The sequence below is a fragment of the Haliotis asinina genome, chromosome 5, assembly GCF_037392515.1.
Source record: "Haliotis asinina isolate JCU_RB_2024 chromosome 5, JCU_Hal_asi_v2, whole genome shotgun sequence".
Lineage (NCBI taxonomy): Eukaryota > Metazoa > Mollusca > Gastropoda > Lepetellida > Haliotidae > Haliotis > Haliotis asinina.
This window is the reverse complement of record NC_090284.1, coordinates 76,683,253-76,710,095: the sequence shown is the minus strand read 5'-3', so window position 1 is coordinate 76,710,095 and position 26,843 is coordinate 76,683,253. Positions and strand designations below refer to the sequence as shown.

At 36.8% G+C, this 26,843-nt stretch overlaps 2 protein-coding genes and 1 pseudogene across 3 annotated transcripts in view; 1 reads left to right on the top strand and 2 right to left on the bottom strand.

The window, feature by feature from the left end:
- LOC137285324 (RUN and FYVE domain-containing protein 2-like) overlaps positions 1 to 12,343 on the bottom strand; it is a 75,440-nt gene extending 63,097 nt beyond the window's left edge. For both annotated transcript variants that reach the window (XM_067817681.1, XM_067817682.1), the window contains exon 1: positions 12,125 to 12,343. In XM_067817681.1, coding sequence (XP_067673782.1) covers positions 12,125 to 12,332 — 208 coding nt within the window. In that variant the 5' untranslated portion in view covers positions 12,333 to 12,343. The remainder of the gene's footprint in view (positions 1 to 12,124) is intronic.
- Positions 8,827 to 9,990, bottom strand: LOC137283255 (uncharacterized; annotated as a pseudogene).
- Positions 12,344 to 12,496: 153 nt separating the features above from the next.
- Positions 12,497 to 26,843, top strand: part of LOC137285322 (bifunctional methylenetetrahydrofolate dehydrogenase/cyclohydrolase, mitochondrial-like) — a 31,290-nt gene continuing 16,943 nt past the window's right edge. The window contains exon 1 of the mRNA XM_067817680.1: positions 12,497 to 12,701. Coding sequence (XP_067673781.1) covers positions 12,616 to 12,701 — 86 coding nt within the window. The 5' untranslated portion in view covers positions 12,497 to 12,615. The remainder of the gene's footprint in view (positions 12,702 to 26,843) is intronic.

Here is a 26,843-nt window from a genome sequence, read left to right as displayed (position 1 = left end):
TGGACACATCACAACACCAGCCTGTTGCATGTCAGCCAAATACACAAGCAATATTTTTGTACTGATGGGGGGACAGTAACAAAATTCACAATCATGTTTGTTCTAATGTCATATTTCTCTTTCCCTGAATTTTGATTAATGACTTAATATCAAATACTTACAGATTGTCCACTATATTCAAATACCAAAAATTAATTTAAAAAATTCCATCGATGGTATGAACCGTATAAAAACGAGTCTACCCACCTAGCCCCCTAACACATCCCCTTACCCTGCCTACCATCGTCGGAGGAGACGATCATCTCATCCTGCATCTGCAGCTGGACATCACTGAGTTCCCGCAGACACAGCCAGTCGCCATCAACAGACACACGGAAATTACACAAATATATTGTTTCTTCTGCCATGGTCCCACTATAGGGGAATCAGTGAATGAGTCAGTCAGAGAGTGCTCTTCCAAACAATATTTAGTATATGTCGCCTGAGGCAGCTACAATTGCCAGCAGGCAGGGGACAGTGTGTTCTTCCTCCATGTTGTCTCCCCACATACCAGGAACCTGCTGTCTCAGAGTACAAGGTATTGATCTCAGCCAATGCACACAATCATTATGCTAATATACCCTGGCACCAAGAGCCTCTGGCCTGGTCTCCACCTGCTGACGAGACGCCTTGATCACTCAGCTGTAGCAACACGCTCTGCTAGCTGTAGCTACTATTCTTGTCAAGAATGGTGTGGTCAGCAGGCTGCTTACGCTCACTGCTCACCAGTGATGTGAAGCCAGCATCTCATGGCTGACAGCTGAAGCTTCATACATTATGACAATTAGCAGTCCAAGGGAAGCAACTCTTGTTACTTGGCAGATTCTAGGACATTCTGATGCACAGTAGTATTGGAGGACCATGTTCAGAACCAGTGTTTAATTCAGTTTCAGTTTTTAGAAAGTATATTATTACCAGTTCTCTTGTGAACTACACAGACATTCATTTTTCCAAATGATGGAAAATTAAACACAAATTCTTGAAACATGTCATTCTGTGAATGGCTACAACAAACTACCTGTGTACTGAAACATCAGGGGAAAACACAAATGAATGCTCACTGCACTGTCTTGGCTTGGATTGAGGGAGGCAAACACAAATCAACATCCAAGCTTTGAGTTACATCCTGACATCCTGGCTCATTTGAAATGCTTATTCTTCAACACATAGACATTAATAAGGAAAAACAGTGCATTCAATGTATTTGCACCATCAAGGTTTATCAGTATGCAAAATAATTTTAATTGTATATACATGGAAGAAATTAATTTGAGGGAAATAATCAAGGGAAAAAGCAATCTACCTGTTGTCATGTTGAAATACTGGTAACCAGCATCATCCCAGGTACAGTGCCTATGTTATCTCATGTTATCGCTTACAGAAAACATCATATGACACAAACACCTGTTTTCATGGTGAACGAAAGTAAACTGCTGTTAGATGTCACACTACACTACAGAACAAGAAACAATCAGAGAATTTACAGCTTGTTCCACTTGACTTGAGCTACTCTACATATGTATCACCCTGGAGGTCAAACGGCACAAATGACAGGTCAAGTTAACTTCATTAAATATAGGAGCAAAAAATGTTATCAATGTTGCGTAAAAAATGGATACATGGATCAGAACTTGTCCTAGAAAACAACATTTCTGAAAAAAATAATAATTTCATGATAACTTAATTGTCTACACAGTGTTACAAGTGTGTATTTTCTGTATATTTTGTTATTAATTAAGTAATAATTATTATTGGGTCACAACGTTTAGTGTTTTGAATAATAATTATAGTGGGTCACATTTTGTATAACAGATGGTCAGCATTTTTAAGATTTTGGCAACAGGCTCTCCGGAAATTATCTGCCCTTGACTTTTTTGTTTACTTCCGGGAGATTATTGGAGGGCATTCCACGAGAGTGGTGATGTTTGTGTGCTCGATCTTTCAGAATATGACTGAATATGTTTATAAAGACTAGTTGCCATGTTGGAGGGGGACACACATTCACTGGAGTTTACATCATCAAAATCCGTCAACACCTGAATCTTCATCGCCGCTGCCAGACCGCTCACTGCGTTACTTTAACTTTGGTGAGTTTGCTATATTATATTTCGTGGCCCATTGCCTTAAATTTTGTCTCACTTGCATTGTATTTGTAATCGGTATTGTGAAATTGACTTGTGACTTTGTATAACTTGCTCTTTGCTAAATGCAATGATTGAATGTTTTGGACTTGTCTTTGTTCTGTTTTGCTGGTTCACAGGGGATTTCTTAAACCTTTTGTCACGGCAAATTCTTAACCGTAACAACAGTCATATGCTATCTAATTTGGTTTGATAACTTTACAACATACAGACGTCAGTTACTGTTGCTCCTTGCTGAATAAATACCCAAATTGGAAATAATAAACCAATTGTAATTTCTTGTCTAAAGAAAGATTGGACACTGCTGACGATTCCTCAAAACTGAGATGTCAAACGGCGACCTTGTTTCAGCTGTTTGGGCATGTTAACTGTTAACTGACAAAGGTGTATAATATAAGTATAACAGACCCAACCAGTTGTGACACGGTCACGCAATGCATTAGTATTCACTTGATCAGGTCAGGCTGAACAACCTGTAGATTACTTTCAGAAAATAAATCAAACTTGAAGCTACACCAAACACAAGCACTTGAAACATGCGACAGGGAGGCTGTGAATGAATAGTGTGAATGAATGAATTTAGCATTCGGCAATATTTCACCCATATGGTCGCGGTCGTGAATGGATAGAAACAGGTAATATCACCATTGATCAAAGAAAAATAATACCTCACTCTAATTGATGAACAAAATCTAAAATGCTATGGTAAATTGTAAATAATTGGGAACATATGAATTTTAAATTCCAGCAATGATATGCATATTCAATCAACGATACCATTAAAAACCCCAGCACTGACATCATGTATACTCCAAAATTGATATCACACATACCCCAGCATTGATGCCATGTATATTACAGCAATGATATCATGTATATGCCAGCATTGATAGCATGTACACCCAAACAATATTATCATGTATACACAAGCACTGATATCATGTGTACCAAAGAGTTGATATCACATATCATTACATGCATGCCCAAAACGTGATAGTACACTCCTGCAATGATATCATACACACAAATTAGTCATACCATGAATACCCATGCAATGATATTATGTATACCCCACAATGAAACCATGTATACCCCAGCAAAAACATTATGTACACCCAAACCAGGATATCACCTATACCCTAGCAATATCATATATATTACCCCCACAATAATATCATGTATATCCCAGCATTTATGTCATGTGTATCACAGCAATATCTTTCTTGTTGTCGTTGTTTTAATATTTTGTTTTCTTCTTCATTACTCCATTTCATATATTTCTGCATATAGAAGGCAGAGAAGACATATGGACAAGATATTTCAGAGATAACAAATGTGGTCACGTTATCCTGGTCATGATACATATGATATGTTGTAAGAGATTACTTAATTTATACTACCATTCACATTGACAGTATATAAAATCAAGTGATATCAGACAACATTGTGATCGATTATTTTATGGTGCTTCAAAGAATAGTTCAGGCAGTTCTTTCCATTTTGTTTTAAAGTCACTATATGTGTTATTTTTTCTTGATGTGAATTGTTCTATTTTACAAGTGTCCTTTATTGTTGAGATGAATCTGTCAAATGAAAGGGTAAGTTGTTGACATAAATGTTTTGGCTGTGAGTAGGGTATGATTAACTATGTGAGTGTTTGAGCCTAACCCAAACATCACACAGTATTTTGTTATTTTCACATTACTTTTGAAATAGTTATTAGTGAAATTCTCTCCTTTCTGCCAGATCACAGCAATATCATTGGAAGAGCAGTAAGATGACACAAGGTTTGTCAAACATCCGTGAATAATTCATATTGAGCATTCAGACATGTCATAGGGCGGAAGATTTTGGGATCAGTCAAGTCTCCTATTGTGGGAAGGAGACCTTTGCAGAACAATGGATTATTATTATTATTATGTTTTACAGATTAAGATTGATATGCAGCAGGGAGGGTTTGGGTGATCCTGGCACAGTCAGGCCGGTAAGGCTCATCATCAGCTCATGATCAAATGATATTTGCTTCCACCAATCATTGGATGTCAATCTGAACGTCACATTGTATTATCAATCTGAACTCCCTGGGTATCATACAACTCTTGCTGCCACTAGGCGCACCAAATTTGTTGTGGCTCTTTCATCCATATGCGGTACCCAATTAACACAGTCACAGTACTTTGTCAAAGTTTACTGCATGTTGCTGAGCCCATAACTTGGTGTTTGCACAAATTCATGTGGACACCATCTGGTTATATACCAAGGAATTTGTTCTGTGTGTTCTGTTAAGTACTCACAGTTGTGTACTGTGCACTAAGGGTAGTGACAACATGGAAAGAGTCTGCACACGAAGTTGTCTCCAAAGTTCTTATATAACGTCACAGGTGGGCTCGATCCTGTCCACATGTACATGTACTCCAGAAACTTCATACAATAATATCAAGGAATATAGATTCTTAATGTTTCCCTGAATATATTAAATAAAACATCAACTTCTGACTTGTTAGTGTTTCCATTACCAAATATTCATGAATATATATTTTTGTCATTCGTAATGTGCATCATGGTTGCCTCACAGTGGATTTACTGGTGTTTTAACAACAAAAGTCTTTTTTCAAACAGGTCTCAAAAATGCTTGAGAGTCATTGAAAGGGTAGTAAGTCATATACTTTAGCAAGTTTATGACCTTGTAGTGATACTCCTATTGTGAATCCATAAAGCAACGATACATAGTTTCACTCCTCCATCTATATAGTCATCTGTCTAGTAATTGTCTTTAGGTCTATTATATGGTGCACAAAGTTACAGTCTGAAATAAAGTCTTTTCAGTCCACTAGCCTCTGAACCTTATTTTCAGTGTATTTAGGGATATTTAAGCTCAGTCAGGTATTTATCAGATTGACAAATGCAGTTCACATAACTGTGTCTCAGTCCATGCTTAAGATGTTGAATGGATTATCTCCCTTAGACCATGGTGATGCTGAGAAGTTCTTCTGAACCCTTGTCCCAGACACTGCTTACTTCCAAATACATGATAAATAGAAGGAATAGCAAATGTGCTGGAGAATACTTTGTTGGCTGCACTCAACAGACACACACAACTAAATGAACTATGTGAGTAGTATATATTTCCTGCCACATATATCCCGCCCCACCACACTAACATGACACAGAACATACAACAAAGTAAAAAATATGCTTTCCATCAAAAGTTCTAACTCACAAGTGTAAACATGGTAAATATAGCCAATTACTTCAGGCAAGTGTCCTAAACTAAATTTTGCAAAATATTCCACACAGCTGACAGGTACTGTTTACACATGAACTGATGTTGTGTAAAACAAATTCATAACATCAAATGGTTATTGTCTTGAGTTCAATAAATGATAAAATTCATTGAAAAAAGGCAAATCCTTAACAAAACTTTACACCAAATCGCAGCTATTCACATTCACACCTGCACATACTTCACATACAGTTGGTTAACCAAGTTGGTGGTAAAATCAATTCTCAATGTAACATATGCACGCACGCACGCGCACGCACGCGCACACACACACACGCACACACAACCAAAGAACCAAAAAAACTAATCAGCTTGACTGATTGTTCCTGAAATACTGGCAGCATTACAATATTCGAAGCAAACCAGCAGATGGAAAAGAAGTCATTTAAGTTTCTAAATTACAACAGAAAGAAATACATATTGGATAACATATTCATACAAACTTATTATCAATAAAGACACTGCATACCAGAAACAAGACTAGGAATCTAAAGTTTTATCCTCCCTCACCTCCATTGGACTAGGTTGCAAGTCTGTACAGTTTGCAGAAACTGATCAACATTATCTTATGTGCCTATTTTCAAAACTCAATAATGGGACAATCCATGAGCTGACATAAAAGAAAATACATCTGACATCCAACATAGAACAATTGTCATTTGTATACATGTATGTTATTCATTAGGATTTCTTCTGATTTGCTGAACTGTTTTGATATGTGTGGTCATTAAAATTATTGGTTGACTTTGTTAAGAATGTGTTTTGGTTGTGAAATTTTACAATAGGGATTCAGACAATTTCCATATTTGGTTGATTGATTCCTCAATAAACAAAACAATAATCACAATCTTTTCTTGTATAAAATGTGTTTTTTCTTTTCAAACCATTTCAAAGTAAATGACAAACAAGATTGCAAGTAACAACTAACACTTCATTTCAGAATCTGGACTAGCTAATATTGTGTTTTTTCCATGAAAATGTGCTGTGCGATTGTTACTTGAACTAGAATCATGATTCAACAAATGTGTGATTAAATCATGTGAACAGAATTGTTTTCATGAAGATTTCATCTGTTAAACATTGATCCAGTGACAGGTGATAATGTGATATATGTTTGTCTATTGCACACAGCAGTCTTCCAGCTTTATGTTGGTAGTCAGTTAATAATCAAGTCTGGAACAGACAATACAGTGATCAACAACATGAGCAGAGATCTATGCAGTTATGATACATTGACATGCCAATCACATCAGCAAGTCTGACCATGCTGACCACCTTATCTCATTAGTCACTAATTACCTGATCAGAACAAGCAAGTGTTCCTGAAGACCAATACTAACCATCATAACATGGATCTCCACTGATACTCATATATTGTACATAAATACAGATACACTATTGGAACTGGGGATGAGAAGTTTCATAAGGAAACAAGTCAACCAAACAAATTGTTGCACATATCTCTGCTATTTCCTATATACAGATTAGAGTCAGTGCTCCGAATACCGTACACGTTTGGCCACAGGCATCACCTGAATCGCTTTGGTTACAAATACTGTGTCATGGCGCATGTTGTTTAGAAGGTCATCCAATCATCTTGCATGCTCAGTAAACCGGTTGTGCATTCCGTTTTCCCCATGTGTACAGTCAAAGGAGGCTACCCTCAGTCATTTAAATTTGTACAGAGTGACTGTAATACCGTACGCTATTTCTTCTAATATCGTACACGTATTATAATTCCGCACACTACCTAAATAACACTTTCGCTGCTGTTAGTTCTTAATACAAATAACACCTAGTATGATCTACTGGTTAATTATTGACTCTGAATAATGACTGGAGGTAAATCAAGTTTAAAAGTATATTCATTTTTACATTTCTTTATTCATAGTTATCAGTAGAATATAATGAACTTAAGTTGATGAATATCGAGTGTTGTCAGTCTTAGCTAATGTTGAAAATGCATATCTTTTTTAAATGTAAAGCTTTATTCTTTATTTGATCCTTTAGAGATAAGCATATTGTAATACATTATAATACACAAATATAATTATTTCTAAAAGCATTTGAAAACAAACACAGGAAATACACACCATGTAGTTTTACTACACCAATAAACTAGAAATTCCAAGAGTTATAGGATAAGACATGAAATAAGAGTTTCGGGTTAGGTAACTGACTTGTAGCATGCTCTGGGGAATTTGGGGTGGGGGATGGGGTAGGGGGGTCGTCCTTACTGACACATTACGTGGGAAAATCTGAATTGCAGTAACGTAGTAACAGTGCATCATTGTCATCAACGGTTTGAGGTTGAATCAGTGCATCCTTCCAAAGTTACACAGTGAACTGTTAACACATCTGATAATGCAAGCATGGGAATAGAGATTTAACTTAGCGTCAGAAGGAAACGAATGTAAAAAATGAATTTCATGGTTTTGACACAAGGAGTTTTTGCACTGCAATACAGGAAAATAGTATTTCAAGTGAAATTAACAAAAAAAATGGAAACCGAATCACTAACTGGGAGCACCTGTAGTACAGTGGTGCACCACAATGTCTCATGGGGGCAGAATCGATATGTTGTATGTCACGTGTCGTCAAAATCAAGAAATTCATTGCAGAAGGTACAAGTTTGAACAATACAAGATTATAATACAAGATAGGCAATAAGACATTTTGATTTAGTGGCGTTATTCTGAAAACAGTATTTTTTGCAACACTTCTTGTGGGCGGAGTTCCCATTGTTATACAACTGAGCGCTTTTCCTCACAACCGCATTTTAACTAACGGGTTACATTACGTGATATCAACGGGACCACCACCAATTTGTGGTGCAGCGCCTGTTAAAACTGAGGAAACAGCCATGAAACCAGTTTATCATCTTACTGAATCAAACTTGGCACTGCAACGTGTAATATGTGAATGAGGCCACCTATCAGGAGCATTCTTCTACAAAGATAATAATCAGCTTATGCTGGAGTGTGACGATGTCACGTTTTTTCTGTTGTCAACAATGGCTGCTAATAATTTGGCACACTAATTTGAATATACAAAAAAATATCAAATACAGAACATTTCCATCCAGGGTATATGCATAATGCTAGTCAGGTAGTAACAAGTATTGTCCACCTAAAGAAGATGGAGTGTCACCTGCCAAAACAGACAGAAGGAAGTCAGTGTCAGACAGGAGAGATGCGCCCTTTGGTGTTGCTGCTTTAGATGTAGAAGAATCCACTGATGTCCCAGCTACTGGTGTAGCAGTCACTCCGGCATCAGGTGTGATAGTGCCAGAATTGACCGGATTGTCAGCTTCAGCAACAAGTGGAATATCAGCAACTCCCCTTTCTCCAGATGGCTCAAAGCTCACGTCAAAGCCTTATCTGGGATGGAATTCTTATTTACAGTGAATAATCCACATTTCCCAAATCCACTGCAGACATCTGAGGGCATGAAAGCAATACTGTAAGCTTGTTTGAACAAACGGGGCCACTCCCATTTGGTCACTAGATTACTGGGAATTTGCACCATGAATTCGCCGCAAACCCTGTTCCACTCCCTCCTGAGTGGGCCAAAGACTGATTTGTCTAGAGGGCAAAGCCACTGGGTTGTGTGAGGAGGAAAAGCTAGGATGGTTACATCATTTGCCTTTGCCTTCTCAAGAAGCCCAAGTGTTTCGTGCGAACTGTCCAGCACTATAAGTTGAGGCCTCTCAGGTCCACAGTGTTTCAGGAAGTGGGCTCAAACCACTCTTCCTCCAGAGGGCCCTCCATCCATGCACGACTCTGGTATGTGTAGGCTGTGCCAAGCACTCTCGACGGAGTATTGTAAGCCTGGAGGCATTTGGGGGGTCTTCCCCTTAACTATGGCCATAGGGGGGATGTTGCCCCCCGCAGCATTTATGCAGACTAAAACCGTGACATTATCACGTATGTTCCCCACATACCCAGGAACATTTTTAACACCAGCTTCCGCCAGAACTATGGTTGGTTTGTGTGTCAGCTGAACACTTGTTTCATCAATGTTCCAAATTAAGTGTGGTTTATCGTTTAGTTGAAGACTGTGGACAAGTTCCTCAAGTTCATCAAAGTAATTATTTGTGACACACGGATTGAGCATTCTTGCACTGACTGTGGTGAGAGGGACTGGCGATCTCAGATGTACGTCGGGGTGGCGCTTCATAAAGCCAGCTATCCACCCTTTACCAGGCAAGCCATTCTTGAAAGGAGTCGTCAGCTTAAGTCTTAAGCATATACATGCCACTTTTAGAATCAGCTGATGACGGGTAAGGCTGAACCCGGTTAGTGCTGCGGCATTTATTTGGTCGGCAATCCCATCTCCAACGGCCGCTGATAACACTGATTGGCAGCCAAGACTCCCTCCCTCGGGCATCCCCCTGACATGATCTCTTATAGTCATGACGGGAACTTTGAAACGTTTTGACGCAGTTCGGAATGACAGACCCTGACCCGTAACTGTGGCAACTGTACCCTCCAGGGCCTGCTTGGTGTATTGGCGTCTTCTGCCCATCTAAAAAAGTAAACACGAGACTGAAGTTATCTACTTAAATACTGTCCAATTTGACACAATACCGAACGAACATGTTCCAGAATTGTATCTTGTTGACATCTGTTTTGGTCATAAACATGAAGCACACGTCTTGCTAAACAAATTGCAGACATCTGGTCTTTTAGTGTCTTTTGATATGACATTATACGACAAACAACTTCTGCCACTGCAAGTCTACATCTAGAATGTTCTAAGATTTCTGCAGCAGGTCAAGTATTACTTCAGCTTCGTATTCAACAAACACGTCATCCAGGATTAATTTAAAGCTGTACGGGCGACTACATTCACTAGTTCATGTCCGCTTCCAATGATTCTTGGCGCTGAATGGATTTTGAAAGCGCCATTTTCTGTAAAGTTGACAGTGTTGTTATTGATATTATTTGGGACTGATTAATAATCGTAAAAGTGTAATTTATGTGTTTGTGTTATATAAAATTGTATTAGTTTCTGTGTAAATAACAGTTAGGCTGACTGACAAATTGTTCTACTGTGTTGCTGACACGTTATGAGTATTCACAGTTTATCTTTGTGTATTCACTTTTATGTATTTGTTGTTATAACGTTCATGGATTAAAATATGTAGTTTCTGTTGGTATGCAATGTTTATGTTGTCATTTCACATCAAGGCTGTGTTTGCAGAGTAGTGAAGGGGTGTGGTTTTACTTCGCTTTTTGACATATTCCAGTAATATCATGGCGGGGGACACCAGAAATGGGCTTAACACTTTGTCCCCATGTGGGGAATCGAACCGGCAAGACGAGCGAACACTTTAACCATTAGATCGTACCCTGCCGTGGCCGTAGGAGTGATGAATAGTAGCCATGGGCTAATACTATCAATAAATACATTTCTGACAATGAGTGAATACTTCAAAATAGACTTTCAAAACGGCCATATAAACTATTTTCATACTACATCTACATATGTTACATCCTTATGTATATCAATGACTGCAAATGTTTCATGTGAATAAATATTACATGAGAAAAAAATGAAATCTCACAGTACGAAATTAGGAGCATAGCAAAAATACATCATAATTTAGGCATCAAATATTGTACATCTTATTTTTTTTTAATTTTGAAAACAGTTTGTATGAAACCTATCACTGTATATGGAGATTACATTTTTGGTCAGTTAAAATACATTATTCCGGACTTCCGTACCGTAAGTGCTTTTTATATTTACCGCTATGAGTTGTCGAGTGTTGAGGTTTGCGGATCGTGACCTTGACGTCAACTCGGCAAGGAGTGGAGAGAGTCGCTATTGCGCAAGTGCACATCGCGATAATCAATCGTATATTGAAAGGGAAAGCACAAGACAAATACACATGACAGCTAAAAATAGAGATGGGGATTACCGCATTTCAGCCGACTAAGGTCCGGTTGTGCCACACGTCAACATAATAAGCTATTGCGCACAAATCAAAGTGTACGGAACTTAGGAGTCTGTAATGTATTTGGAGCACTGACTCTAATGATCAGCACACAACAAGCTGCAGAATATCAAAAAAGAAAAAAACAAATAGATTGTGTTAGTAAATATTCACTTCTCTTTAAGACAATAGGAGGTGAAAAGTGTAAAACTACCCCAATGCTTAATTGCAAGACAATTTACCTTCTAAAAGAGGAGTCAAAGCAATACTTTCAGCTTAATAAGACCGTAAGACGACGCTGAAAAGTGGGAAGGTTTTTGAACTGTTGTCAGTGTTGAAACATGCCCGAAAGGAAACTGTCAGCCATAACCATTCACACAATTAACAAAAACACATGGCAGGATAATGTATGTACTTAAAGTCATGGGAAATGTGGATTAATATTTGTAATCACTATAGCATCTACAAAAAGAATCCTATACATTTGAGACTAATTTCCGGAAGTTTCCTATCACTTTCTAAATGGTGAGTTTCATCTTCAAGTATGTTGTCAAAACTTTCATGCATTGACATAGATCGAGGATTATGGTCAAGTACCTTATCATGAGCGGAAATACGTTTTGCATCTTCTTCTAAATCAAAATACAAACATAGATGTCAGAGTCAGGCAAAGATAAATACATTGTTATACAGCTGAAAAGTATCCCTTGCTAAACTCACGCTCTCGTTTGACTCTCGGTCGCGGTTGGTTTTCTCGTGAAGGTGGCTTTGGTCCTGACTTAGCAACCTTTTCTTCGGCAGCTCCTGCAACTACGGGTTTCGGCCACTCATCACCGCCAGCTCTAGGCGCACATGCAGCGAGTTCCTCTTGTAAACTTAGGGTGTTTACACCCCCCTTCGGATCGTGTTTTGATTCTGCAGTCGCCATATTGAATGACCTGATATGTGACCTCTCGGGGTCGCGGGAATTGTTTGCCATTTACTACGGTGAAAATGATTAATATTCTGAATTATAGATATTAGAGAATGTTAACATTTCATAGCAGAAAACATTAACTTTTTGTGTTTAAAGTTGTTATTCTAAATCTCGTTAACGCGAACGCCGGAATGTTTCGTCTGCACAAGACCAAAGCGTGGCAAAGTTACCAAACGATGCTCGGTTTGTGAACTATAATAAACAGGCTGTGACAACATACTAACAGCTCGAGAAGATGTTCTTTTCATCAGCTAAACACCTTTGCACACCAGTGACATCGTGTTTGGTGCACTTTCGAAGAGGTTTACATTTAGATATCAGGTAAATATGTTTGGGAGAGAACTACAGTACGAGTAAAGTAAAGGTTGTGTACTTTACACCGCGTAACTACTAAACCAGGCCTATTAAGGCTATTAATCACCTCTTTGTAAAAAGACTCAGGCGTTCATGGAAGTTTTGCTCTCGTGACGCCACTGCTGCAGTTGGAAGGAACAAGACACGAACATTCCTTTCATCTTTTACACAAGTTGGGGTATGCCAAAGTGCAAAAAGATACGTTTTCAAATTAATTCGATTTAGTACATCATACTATCCCGGACATTTCATTATCTTTCTGGTATTACACCATGGTGGCTTTTCTCCTCTGTTGTTTCGCTTTAAACAATAATCGGAAACCAATGATTGAAAGTTGATGGCAATCCCGTTTGACGACAGACTTAACAGGAAGAAATATGGTGTGATGATCCAGAATGATTTGTAATGTTCCAGAATGATGTGGTGGCGACAGAGACCATATAATAGATTATATGGTCTCTGGGTGGCGACTGGTCCAGTGGTATATTTTTAGAAATGAAAATAGAAATATGGATAAAAGAGGGTACAGTTGTCAGCATGGATGGTACAGTTACCTACCTGAGAAGATTCTCATTCATTACAGATATGTAATGTAACAACAGTCCAGGTACAAAAGGGTTCATGGGATGAGTCCATTTCTCAACACTTTACTGGCTAGCTAACAGTTATCAACATATTTTAGTGGTATCTTAAAAACTACTCCGCTATTAGTTAGGTTATTAAAACAGAATTTTATGATGCTTAATTAGCTATTCACCGATGTGTACAACCCATTCAATGCCGCTGATCATATTTTTGTAACTGCAGTATAAATAGATGTTTTCTCACAACCACAGACGTGTGAAAGGTATATTTGGACACTTGACATAATTTCCATGCACTTAAACTATATGTTCATTTAGTGTAGCATAAATAATTTTCAGGAATGTAATTTATGTAAGATCCAAGTCAAATTTTGCACATTTGAGAGGAATACTCTTACCTACAATCACATAAATTCTGTTAATTTTCCCTTGGCTGTTTATCAAGTGGCATCAAGTTTGTCGACCTATGCACAGTGTCGAGACCTTTAACATTGTGGCCTATGGGATTGTGTGTATTGTGTGGACCTATGCGTAAGTTGCTCATTAGATAAGCAGTAGTTGGAAAACTGAACTAAAATTAAGTGTACAGAGCAGAGATAATTTCACATTTGCCTGTCAAATTCTACAAAAATTCACTCTAAACTCACTTCATGAAAATTAATAATGCTACACTGAAATACCACAGCAACTGTTGTCGTATATGCTTTTATTAGTGATACCTTATGTTACTTTCATTCTTAAATGAGATTTCATCCCTGTTTTCAGCTGTTTGAGTAAACCAGATAAAAATCTCTGCTTTATGATGAGACTGCTGTTTATGTGCGGATTTGCAGTCAAGGTCCACTTGTTGTTAGCAGAGTGGATCTTTGACAAATGACTACATAATGAGATTAATTATGAACCATACCAACCAAAAGATGGGTACATAATGGTGATCAGACATACAGTGTTTTTTAAATTGTGTCAAATAGAACTTGTGAGAGTTTACCAGCTGGAAGTGGTAGTCATTCATTTCAGAGTTCTCTCCCTTACAGTGATTTACTTTATGTTGAGAGAACAAATCTCTTCTTTTGAAAGTTATTTTGGAACAAAATATATAGCAGGTGAAAATACAAGGGTGTACTGTAAATGTAGGACATATGAAAATACAAACCATTCAGTACAATATCCATTCCATGATTAAAATTAATTACTTGGAACAAGTCAAAGTGGTAAACCTGAATTTGCAACAGAATAGGCACCAAAATAAGGAGATCTAATGACCTCATATATGGCTGTGTCATATGTCAGGCAATGTGTCTGTCTGTGATCCCTAGCTGTCTCAAACTGTCACATAGCAAATAACAGGATATACAAAAAATCCTCCATGATGTATTGGGTTTATGTGGCAAATGAGATTTATGCCTCTTTTTTCTTATTTTTGTAGAACTGAGAACTTTTACAGATTGATGGTATTATGATTTTGCAAACACTTAATAACAACTTTCTCATTTTTTCATCATTTCTGAAGTTTGAAAGAAGTAATTTGACAGTTTGATTGACATATAAAAGAAATAAAATTACATTATTTTATAATTAAATTATATTATGTGTAATAAGATATAATGTTGATAGTCATCTCAACAATTTATTGCTCTTAGGCCTGAGGTAAGATGCCAGATATTCTACAATATATTACAAATAATTCTACAGATTACAGGACCTATATATGCATGTTTTGAGGCAAGGATCTATGACAGTGACAGGGCGAGCTGATTTTCCAGTATTTGTGTTGGGGTCTCTGTCTTATGGTATCAATATTCTGGCAATTACACTTTCCAGGTTAATGTGTGTAACACTGGACATCTGCTGTTCGGTCAGACTGTTGCTGTTTTACGTCTAAATTGCTTTACAGTATTATTGCTTATTTGTGTTTTGTCATGTCTGTTTCCGAACATCGCCCATATTGTTATAGACAATAGGCATGTAATGCGGGGGGATATAGTCCACGCCTCATCCATCCATAATCATTTTGTTTCCGGAGCATAACTCAGAAACCGTTCAATATTTTTAGACTAAACTTGATAGATATAATAATCTCAACCTATAGTTGTGCCTTTTGCTATTTACAGAGTTTTGGCAGTTTTATCTTTTTTGTTTTCCATGGAACATTTTGGTGTTAGTCTAATGGTGGGGTGGACTTCGTTTCCGGAGCAGAACTCAAAAGACGTTCAATATTTTTCTGTAGATAGATTCGATAGATATGTGTGGCAAACCCCAAAGTGGTGCCTTTTGCTATTTACAGGTTTGTGATTTATTATTTTCTCCGTTTCTAGGGAAACATTTCAGACTTTTTGTGATTTATAATTTTCTGGCTTTCCATGGAAACGGTTCGGACTTTGTCTCAAAATGGAGGGATGAGCTTCGTTTCTGGAGCAGAACTCAAAAAATGTTCAGTATTTTTCTGCAAAATCTGTTACATGCATGAGTCAGAACCTAAAGTGGTGTCTTTTGCTATTTACAGGTTTTTGTGATATATTATTTTCTCGGTTTCCATGGAAACGTTTTGGACTTAGTCTCAAAGTAGAGGGCTGGGTTTCGTTTCTGGAGCACAACTCAAAAACTTCTAAATATCTTTCTGCAAAATTTGGCAGATATGTAGGGGAGACCCTAAGTGGTGCCTTTTGCTATTTACAGACTTTTGTGATTTATGATTTTCTTGGTTTCCATGGAAACGTTTCGGACTTCGTCTCGAAATGGAGGGATGGGCTTCGTTTCTGGAGCAGAACTCAAAATCCGTTCTTTATTTTTCTGCAAAACTAAAATGAGGTTTGTTTCGTTTCTGGAGCACATCTCAAGAACTTCCTAATATCTGTCAGCAAAATTTGGTAGATATATGTGGCAGACCCCAAAGTGGTGCCTTTTGCTATTTACAGACTTTTGTGATTTATCATGTTCCCAGTTTCCATGGAAACGATTCTGCAAAATGGAGAGATGGGTTTTGTTTCCGGAGCAGAACTGGAGAACTTTTCAAGATGTTACAGCAAAACTTGGCAGATATTTGAGGCAGTGTGCTTTTGCTATTTACAATATTTTGGCATTTTTATATTTCCTTGTTTCCATTGAAACAATTCTGACTTAGTCTCAAAATGGAGGGATAGGCTTCCTTTCCAGATGACAACTTGAAAACCATTTGATATCTTTCAACAGATCTTGGCATATATATGGGACAGCTCTTGAAGTGGTGCCTTTTGCTATTTACTAATATATGGCATTTATATTTTTCATAATTTCCATGGAAATGATTCAAATTTAATCTAAGAAAACATCAAGTAAGTGTCAGATGATTGTCCTTTCAAATATGTGGGGGTCGGGGGGAGGTGTCATCTTCTGATGACTCTTGTAAAATTCTTCTGTCTGTTTTCAGTTTATATTAGAACTATTTCACTGTTTCCCTTCTGTAGCATCTCATTCCATTTTGGTGTAGAGGTGTAGTTTTATTTAAGCTGTGCAGACACTAATGCCTATAACATGCTATCTCTGCTTGTTTAGTCAGATTTCACTGACCATTAGCCTGGCCACCTACATGGTGTAGTGGTTAGAGTGTCCACCAAAAGAGATGGGAAGGTTGCAGGTTTGAAAACACATTGAAATATGATACTCCTTGTTCTCTGCCTGTCGCTCGGCATTCATATGTAATACAAGGATTGGTCGGCTCGGAGTCAGTATATTGTGTCGGAGTGGGGTATTCTGCTCAACTGTGGCATAGTGTCTGAGTGAACAATCACTAGCTAGCACAAGCAGCCAGACATATGCATGCATGCACATCATCATGTGAGCATATTATTCAAAAGTATGGCGTTAAACCTCATTTCACCTCACATTTGATATGAACTAGTTGTTCATTTACTTATTTTCAGAACATACAATAGAATCAGTTATTCACTTAACTTGATATAATAATAATGCTTTGGTCCAGCTTTCCTTCATGACTGTCTAATTTAATTGCTAGTTGTATTTATCAGTAGTTTGTCAAAGGTTGTTTAAAAGCTGAAAACATTTGCTTCTCTTTCCTGTGATGCCTGAAGGTATTTCAGGGTTGTAGTCATCAGTTTTCAGCAACCAACACTTATGTGATTGGTAGGTTTTAAGCCATATTCTTACCTTTCCTGTAAGCCATTGTTGTCTTGACCAGACACTAATTTCTGATGTATCAAATTTTGGTAGTACACTCACTGCCCACTAGAACATTTTTTCTTAATACATTGTAAGAAAACAGGCCCAAAATTTACCATGATTAACTTTCACCATCAGTAAGATCTTATCCAAGAGGTCTTTTGTGTTAAAGGTCACATGCAACCCAAAAATTGTAAACCAAACGTCATTGTGTTCTGTAATCTGATTGGTTGAAAAACACGATCAGATGGTATTAGATTCCCAGAAACCGTCGTCGGTTCCAAATGTATTCCCATGCTTCAAATACTCAGTAACACCCATAAAATTGGACAACATATGACGTTTATCTCCTAATTAAAACACATTTATCACTTGTTCATGATATATAAATTGCATTGATGATTGTGAAAAAACAATTAAACAAAATTATAAGCGTATAATTGCAAATCAAAAGTGCAGTATTTTGTACTTGGGTTTACCTGGAAACGAAGCAGCCGTCATAACAAACCCAGTCAGAGCACTCATGTGGGTGTGGGTGGGCACTCATGTGTAATGACGCTTTGTCATTGGCCACTGGTTCATTTGCCGATTTGCTTAGCTGTCTCTTTGTTTTCGGTGCATAATCCCAATAGGTGTTAATTTCAAATTGCATGTGGTCAATGATTGAAGTTGTGCATGGCATATTGTCATTAGCAGTCAGACACGTAGGTGTCAATAAACCTGACATGGAGTTTTCTCTGTGACAGAGTCTGCTTCTCACAATCAACATGATTTTTTTTATGTAATGAGTTGATTATTTAGCTGTTTGTGTACACAAGAAAGATTAGACTACTGCTCATAGCCTCATACTCTGGGCAGGCAAACTGTTTCAAGCTCCCCGAACCCATTCACTGCGCATGCGTTACGAGCGTAGCACAGCATAGCTGTTGAAACCTGGGAGTAAGTTGTTTGAACAGCTGAGACTAAAAGACTCTTAAATAACAGAGCAATGCCAAGGTCATTCAGTGTTTGCTCAATCCTAGGGAATGTCAGATTCAAATCTCAACATTAAAATACATTGCTCTGCATTATTTTGTAATACAGTAGAAATGGATGAAACTTAGAACCAAGTTACTTTCACATTACCAGATATAGCGCATCCTATCAGCATTATTAAAGGTCACATGCAATGTAAAACACAACTTTGCAGATTCTGATACCTTTAGGTATGCACTTACCGAAACAAATCATGAAAAGTGCCAATTCAGTCTATAAAGTTGAAAAAAAAAACGCGATGAAAAAAAAGCCCATGAAATCGGAGTTCAAACGATTCACTAAATTCCCCCCAGCGCTGGGGGTAAAACTGGTTTCAACAGCTGTACTGCGCTATGCCCATAATGCATGCGCAGTGAATGGGTTCGCGGAGCTTGAAACAGTATGCATGCTCGGAGTATGAGGTCGTGAGCAGTAGTCTAATCTTGATTGTGTACACAAACAAGTAAATAATCTACTCGTTACATAAGAAAAACTTGTTGATTGTAGTGAGCAGCCTCTGTCACAGAGAAAGCTCAATGTCTAGTTTATTGACACCTGTATGTCTGCCTGCCTGTCTGCTAAAGACAATATACAATAGACAGCTTCAATCATTGACCACATGCCATTTGAACTTAACACCTATCAGGCTATGCTCCATAAACAAAATAAATTGATTTATGACTCATGCACCCAAGTCCAGTCTCTGCCACATTATGTATTTAGGCAGGTGTGATACTTGTACAAATGACAAGTTTTTATGTCTGTGGGTTGCAAACAAACCACTGCCATTTTTTCGGATGACTGGATTTGACTCTTTCAAGTCCTGCTTTGTACTTGGACGAATGACACTTTCCAGTCACGCAGTAGTTCACCATCTCTGCTGAGATGATTTTTGATTTGATGGAACTCAAATTCAGAGATGGATTTACAAAACCCAACATCTCTATATACATTCTCTAGGTATAGCAACTTCCTCTAGTGTAAATGATTTTGTTTGACAACGGTATATGAATCCATACTGAAACGATGCATCAAGTACAATAAAAGAAGTTGTTATCCATAAAGAATCTTACTTTCTTGTGACTAGCCATACTTGATCATTACACAAGTCTCTTATAGAGTGAATACCCTCAAAATACCAATGTCTTATAATAAAATTACTATTTTGGAATTCATGGTTGAACCAAAGGGGTTGAGATAAGATTTGATTAATATCTGTAAAATCAGTTTCTATAAAATGTTCCCCATGCTGCCAACACATCTTTCCAACAGGGATTCACTATTTTCACATAATTTTCAATGTTGGCTCCAAGCAGAAATATATCCTTGAATGGAAAGGTACTAGGACTGGTGTTTTTGTTTTGGAGATATTTATTTAATACTGACAGTTTTAATGAGTTTATGAATACCTCTACATTAACCATTCTGAGTCCCACTTCTTCATATTTCCTAATAAGTGTTGTTCGCTTTATCTTATCGTGCTTATCATTTCAGATGAATTTATAAAATATATCGTTTAATTTATCAATGAATTCCTTTGGAGGATTTCGGAGTGAAGTGAATATATGTACCAATGAGGAAAGTGCTAAAGTTTTAACAACCGTTATTTTCCCTATTAATGTCAAATTTCTTTTCCTCCAATTCCCTAGAGTTCTGTTAATAATTTCTAGTCTTTTTCTTGTATTAATTACCCAAAGGTTATTCAAATTAGGATTAAACTTTATTCCTAGTACATCAAAATCCCCACTGTGCCAATCAAGCTTAAGATCCTGATATAACATCATGTTACTACATGCCATTGAGCCTATCCATATTGATTTAGTCTTCTCAACGTTTATTCTTAAACCAGACATTTTGTAGAAATTATTTAGGGTGTCAATTGCAATGCGTAAGCTTTCTTCAGATCCATCAAGAAATAATTCAGTATCATCTGCATATTGTCCAATTTTATGTTCAGTATTATTCACCGTAATTATTTTTATTTCACTGTTGTTCCGGATCATTATTCCTAAAATTCCTGCCACTAAAAGGAATATGTAGGGAGAGACCGGGTCGCCTTGTCTACAGCCCTGAAAAAATTCAGATAAATGACCACTTTGTATAACACAAGATGTAGGATTATTGATTAATATTTTGATCCATTTTTCCACATTGGGTCCAAAGCCAAATTTTCCTATTGTTAGAATGATAATTTTTTTAGAGACAGTGTCAAAAGCTTTTTCAAAGTCAATAAGTAACAACAGTCCCTTCTTGCCCTGTAATTTTGCTTCAAACATAATATCATATAACAGTCTAATGTTCTCCCTAATACATCTTCCAGGAATAAACCCTGTCTGAGTTTCATGAATAAGTGTATTCAAAGTTTTTTTCAATTCTATTGGCTATACATGTACTGAGTATTTTATACACAGAATTTAGTAGGGAAATTGGGTGCCAGTTTTTTAACAACTGTCTATTTTTGTTAGCTTTTGGAATGCACGTGATGACGCCTCTTTTGATAGTTGGACTTAACATATTTTGCCTGAATGTTTCTGATATATATCTACAAACCCAAATATGGAGATCTTTCCAGAAAAATTTAAAGAATTCTAGTGGGAAACCATCTATTCCTGGGCTTTTGTTATTTTTCATTGATTTAACAGCTTTAGTTATTTCATCTATGATCTATTGTAATGTCACCCTCAAGAGTTTCAACCTCAACAGTTGTTAGTTTTGGTGTAATAATATCATTGAATATCTCAATATATTTACTTGCTATTGTATAAATTTTCATAAAGTTTCTCTGTTCATATAACATAGCCTTACCATCTGATATTACTTCTCCTTTATCATTAATGACACTATTCATAAGCTTACTGGTATAATTTCTGTTTTTGAGATGACAGAAATATTTGGTTGTTTTTTCTCCTTCCTCGTACCACTGTATTCTATTTCTTATTTGTATACCTCTTATTTCAGCTTCTTTTAATTTATCAAATTCTAATTTACATTTGGATAGTTCAGCAAGTTTAGTTTCACACACTGTTTGGAAATTTTCTCTGATTTGATCTTCCATTGCAGAAATTGTTTTTTTCTAAAGTTTTCATTTTTTCAGTTTTGATTTTTTTGAGGTAGGAAGAGAATGATATTGTTTTCCCCCTCACTTTCATCAAAAATGTTTCTAAAAACAATGTGTCACTTATTTTAAACTTAAATTATAAACATATCAATAATCCAAAAGCAAGAAAGGTATTGTTAGATAATATAGAAAAGTATGATTTGATAGATATTTGGAGGGAGAGAAACCCTAGTTCATCCCCAGTGCAGTTACAGTATTCTAATTTTGTTTGAAAAAGCATATCCTTGACAATATTTACATAATCTTGATTATATAGTAATGATAAATTTAATTTCCAGTATCCACCACCCCGCTCCTTATGAAGTTCACTGGAAAAGGACATAGTAATTGCCGAATGATCAGATTTGTATCCTGGAAGTATGGAACAGTCACTTGTCATGTTTGCTAATTCTTGTGAAACTAAAAAGAAATCAAGTCTGGACTGTTGTTTCGGTTTTTTTTCCACTATGTGTACTTTTTTACATCGTAATTTCTCTCCCTCCAAATATCTATCAAATCATACTTTTCTATATTATCTAACAATACCTTTCTTGCTTTTGGATTATTGATATGTTTATAATTTTCTAAGTCAATGGAAGGATTAAGAACTAGGTTCCAGTCTCTACATATCACAAGAGATTCATTTTCAAATTCTTCTACATTATTGTGAAATAACGCATGATAAAATTCAGGTGCATCTTGATTAGGACCATATATATTAGTCAGTGTGATTCTTATTCCTTCTATAGGTACATCTGCTATTATAGAGTTTCCATTGTTGTCAGTCTTGAATTTGTGGATATTTACTTCCAAATTATTGTTAAATAGGATAGCAACCCCTCTTGCGTTTGATTTATATGGTGCTATAATGCTTTGAAGACCCCATTCATTTCTCATAGTAATATCATCCTCTTTGGCTATATGAATATCTTGCAGGCATATAACTGAGAACTTTCTTTTACGCCAAAGGTTCATTATTTCTTTTCGTTTTCTCTTTTCTGCCAGGCCTCTACAACTGGCTGAAGCTATTCGTATCTTATCTTAGCTTTCAGTAATTCAACAAAAAGTTCTCTGCAACATAAGAAAATTATTCAACACATAGTGTAAGTTGTATGGACTATTCTATAGCGAGTACCATAGATAACAAACGGACAGAAGTAGTTGCATGCACAAATAACAATGATAAAAGATGTTTTAAATAGATTAACAGAAACACAACACAAACAGTATTCCCTCTTTGGGATATGTTTGTTTGATTATTTTTAACGAGATCGATAGGCTGTTAACACTTGTATTGTCATTCATCATTACTGGTAATAAAAAAAGTTTGGGTGGAACTGGCCAGTCAGTGTCTACTTCAAACCCATACAAGGCATTCACCGGGCTAGGTTGGATAAACATCATGATGTCCTTGATCCACCTTTACAGGTAGAGTTACCTTACTCTACATTCTGATGGTTGACACACCCAATATCGGGACAATGATATTTCCATGGAGATTACATCTCTGTAAATACACAGATACATTTATCATTTAAATGCAGGGTGTACATGATTGCAAAATAATGATCTTAATAATGATCTCATACATCATGAAACCATACTCTTGGCCTGAGACACACTTAAGAAACGAACCTTTGGTCAGTCTTAAGCAGACCATCAAATTCATTCTTAAAAAAATATGTCATTAATTAGTATCAAACAATTAAAATTTGCCAAAAAGTTACCTGCTTCACTCTCACCTGCTAACAAAACTGCAGACAGGTTACTCTTTCGCCATATCAATCCATCTCACTGATATTTTCACATGTTCTTCGTCAGAACAATGTCCTGGTTCTCAGGGCATTATGAAAGGACATATTGTGCCCAATATGCATACAACTTGTGAATAGACACAACTATTGTGATATGCAAGTGTATATGACTGTGAAAAAAAATTCAGCTTTTCACACTGTAGATTACACGTCACATATAACAGACATTTCTTCTATAGTTACAGGGTTTTACACGGACGTTGAAAAAAGAGAGGCATGGTAACTGACAGTATTTATTTTTGGGAGTCATTTTCAGTATTTGGGAGAGATGTAATTTGTAGAGTAAATATTTGTATTTATGAAAGAGCAATGGTTTGGCAAAGATTTTGTTGCTTTGTATAGTATTGCCATCTATACATGAGTTGAAAAAGAGTATATTTTTCACCATACAATTCAGTCATAACAAAATCCTGTATACTGAACTAATAATCATGTTTGTGATTTATTCACTATAGCATACAGTTATCAACATGAACTGAAAGAAATATCTAAATTAATGAAGACCTCACAAAAACTATCATTGTTTGCTGATCAAGTATATTCTATTGAACTGAATTCCAATCGTCATGCATAAAATTTGTGTCAAGTTTGACTCCTGTGATAATATTTTGAGAGTCTTTTGCAAACCTGTTGCATCGAATATGCAGGAATCATGCATCATGTAATGGCATTAAACCATTCAGGATCTTACTTTCATAATCTGGTGTAAAGAACTGCTCAGTGTTGATAGTAGTATGCTTGAAGGGCAAGTTTACACAAAGCTTCACTTTTTTGTCTTGTGAGTAAACAGTTGCTGAAAATGGTGTTTTTGGCAATAATCAAGGATGTCATCTTGCGGAAATATTAGCTAATGCTAACCATATCAACAGAAACCCCAAAGCGTATATACTGCCAGTCAAATAATTGTGTTATATGCGGATTTTTGTTTGTGGAGAGATCTGTGTCAGTGACCTGAATATTTTGAAAGTAGTAGCCTAAATAGTAGCCGCTGTCTGAGTGGTTAAATCAGTTTAACCGTCTCACATTTGATTGGACGGTCATTGGTTGCTCAAAGGTTACCTGACGTGACCTTCTACTAGGTTTTGTTAGACTCACTGGTGGAGTGTAACGAAATCCACTGAGACTAAGTTTACTTAGACTGATACGAACATCGACATGAACTTACGGCCGTATTTGGCCAGTCTTTGTGAAGTCATGTCACACATATGTTGGTTCTGTGTTGTCTATAGCATCGCCTATAATTCAAAATCAGTTTCCTTCCACAGAAACCTGAATTCCTCACATGGTTCAAAATAGGATGTCAATTGGTCTTTGTCACTAATGCCATTTAAATAAATTTGGAGAAGTATATCAGATGTGACAATGAATGGCAAAGAATCGACCACTTGCTTCCAATATAAAGAGAGACAAGCTTAGATTGTACACTGTATATTTTCTCATATCCGTCGCCTTCTTGTTGCTTACACTAGCATGTTTTAGCTTACTAGCATGGGAAGCATATCGTAGCTAAATAGGTATATTCCAATTTTTTCCCTACATTTCTGACTCTTTCCCTTGGTTTTGATGGAAACAAAAAGAAAGTAGCAGATTGTCAAGTGTTGTGCACTACTTACATGTTAGATATATGCATATACATTCTTTGAAACAGTGAGGTTATGAATGAAAATACACAAGATCATTTCTGTCTTTCTGCTTACATTTTCAGTTCTAATGCTTCTTTCGCATTTGTATATGTACATGAATAATGTCAGTATTTATATCTTTTGCTTTGAGACCATACAGGAGATAATTTTAAATGAATTGGCACCAGTTATGTCATAATCAAAAGACGGTAACTCTGGTTTAGCTTGGAACAAAGACCTCATGATGGCATAACATTTCAGCACTTATATTGAGGTTTATATTTGTATTGTATGAAAACAAACAAGTGTATATTTTCAAGAATTGATATTAACTAACTAAGCAATTCCCTCTCATTTCACAAAGACTAAATACGATTTTTTTGTGTACACTTCCCATTTAAAGTGTTACAATGTTTACTTTCACACTTGTTTCTTGTTTGGGTTGCGAGAGGGTGCCATGAGTGCTGTTTGGATCTATCAGTGAAACCAGCCAGTGAACAGTGGCTGGATATACTTCCTGCATGATGAACAATTCGAATCCAATGTGCAGGGAGTGCCACTTGATGCTTCACCACAACCATGGTATTTTGCCTTCATGACAAACACAAGTTCTATATGAGAAGGGAAATATCTTGGCAATGCCTGAAATACCCTCTCATGTCTTTCAGATTAGCCTCAGAATAGTAGCATTGCCTTGACATTTCATCAAAGGATATTTGTCAGCGTGATTAAGTTGCAAGTACATGATATGCCTCAAGGCTCTTCCTTGGCTGAAATATGAAAATTCCAGATAACTTAACAGTTCACAAGTTTGTACAATCAAAACATATTATTTGACATGTCTGTTGAGGCTCCCTATTTTGTTTCTTGTGTTTTTAAGTGAAAGTTCTAGGTTTGAAACCTTGGACAGATGGAGAGATGTTTTTGATCGTTAAAATTGTGTTCAGTGTTTTTGTTTTACGAAAGATTTTCTGAGTATGATCGTGGTATGCCGTGTTAACAATGTAAGCCTGTGTTGTTGGCTTTGCTGTTCTCATCTACTGTGGGCAGTGGCTGCAGATATTTTAATTTGGATGAAATAAAAATAATAGTGCTTTTGCAGATAAATCTTTTCCAAATTTCATGTGTGTAGAGACGGAATCTCCCTTGAAGGACATGATCTCATTTTGTGACTTTACTGTACGCTTATGATGGACTCATCAGACGGAGGCCAGACTATGTAATAAGCACTCCTTTCACATTGAGACAATGTCTGTTATTAGTTTGGTAACAAATTTGTTTCAGACCCAATGATATTATCAAACTAAGTTAACATAGGATGGGACATGCCTGCTGGTGTAGATGGACCAGTTACCTGGTACTTAGAGAACATTCAGAAGGAAGGCATGCTAAGCTGTTCACATGCATATTTCAGATTAGATTCAGAGAGAGGGAGGGAGAGGGAGGGAGGGAGGAAGGGAGTAGCTATCGATGATGGGTTGTGTCTTGTTGGGAATGTGGACATATTGCATAGTTTGGTCTGTAGGTCTTCATTGGTGTTGGTCAAACACATAAGAAGTCACCAAAAATATGTCAAATATATACAAAATAAGCTGACATATATCAAAAGGAAAGATACACTGTACAGTAGCTTCTGAATAGTTCAACCTGTGAAGGTGTGGGTCTTGAGCAACCCATGCTTGTTGTACGAGGTAACTAACAGGATCGTGTGGTCAGGCTTGCTGACTTGGTTAACACATGTCATCAGTTCCCAGTTGCACATAGTGATGCCCATACTGTTGATCACGGGATTGTCCGGTCCAGACTCAATTATTTATAGACCG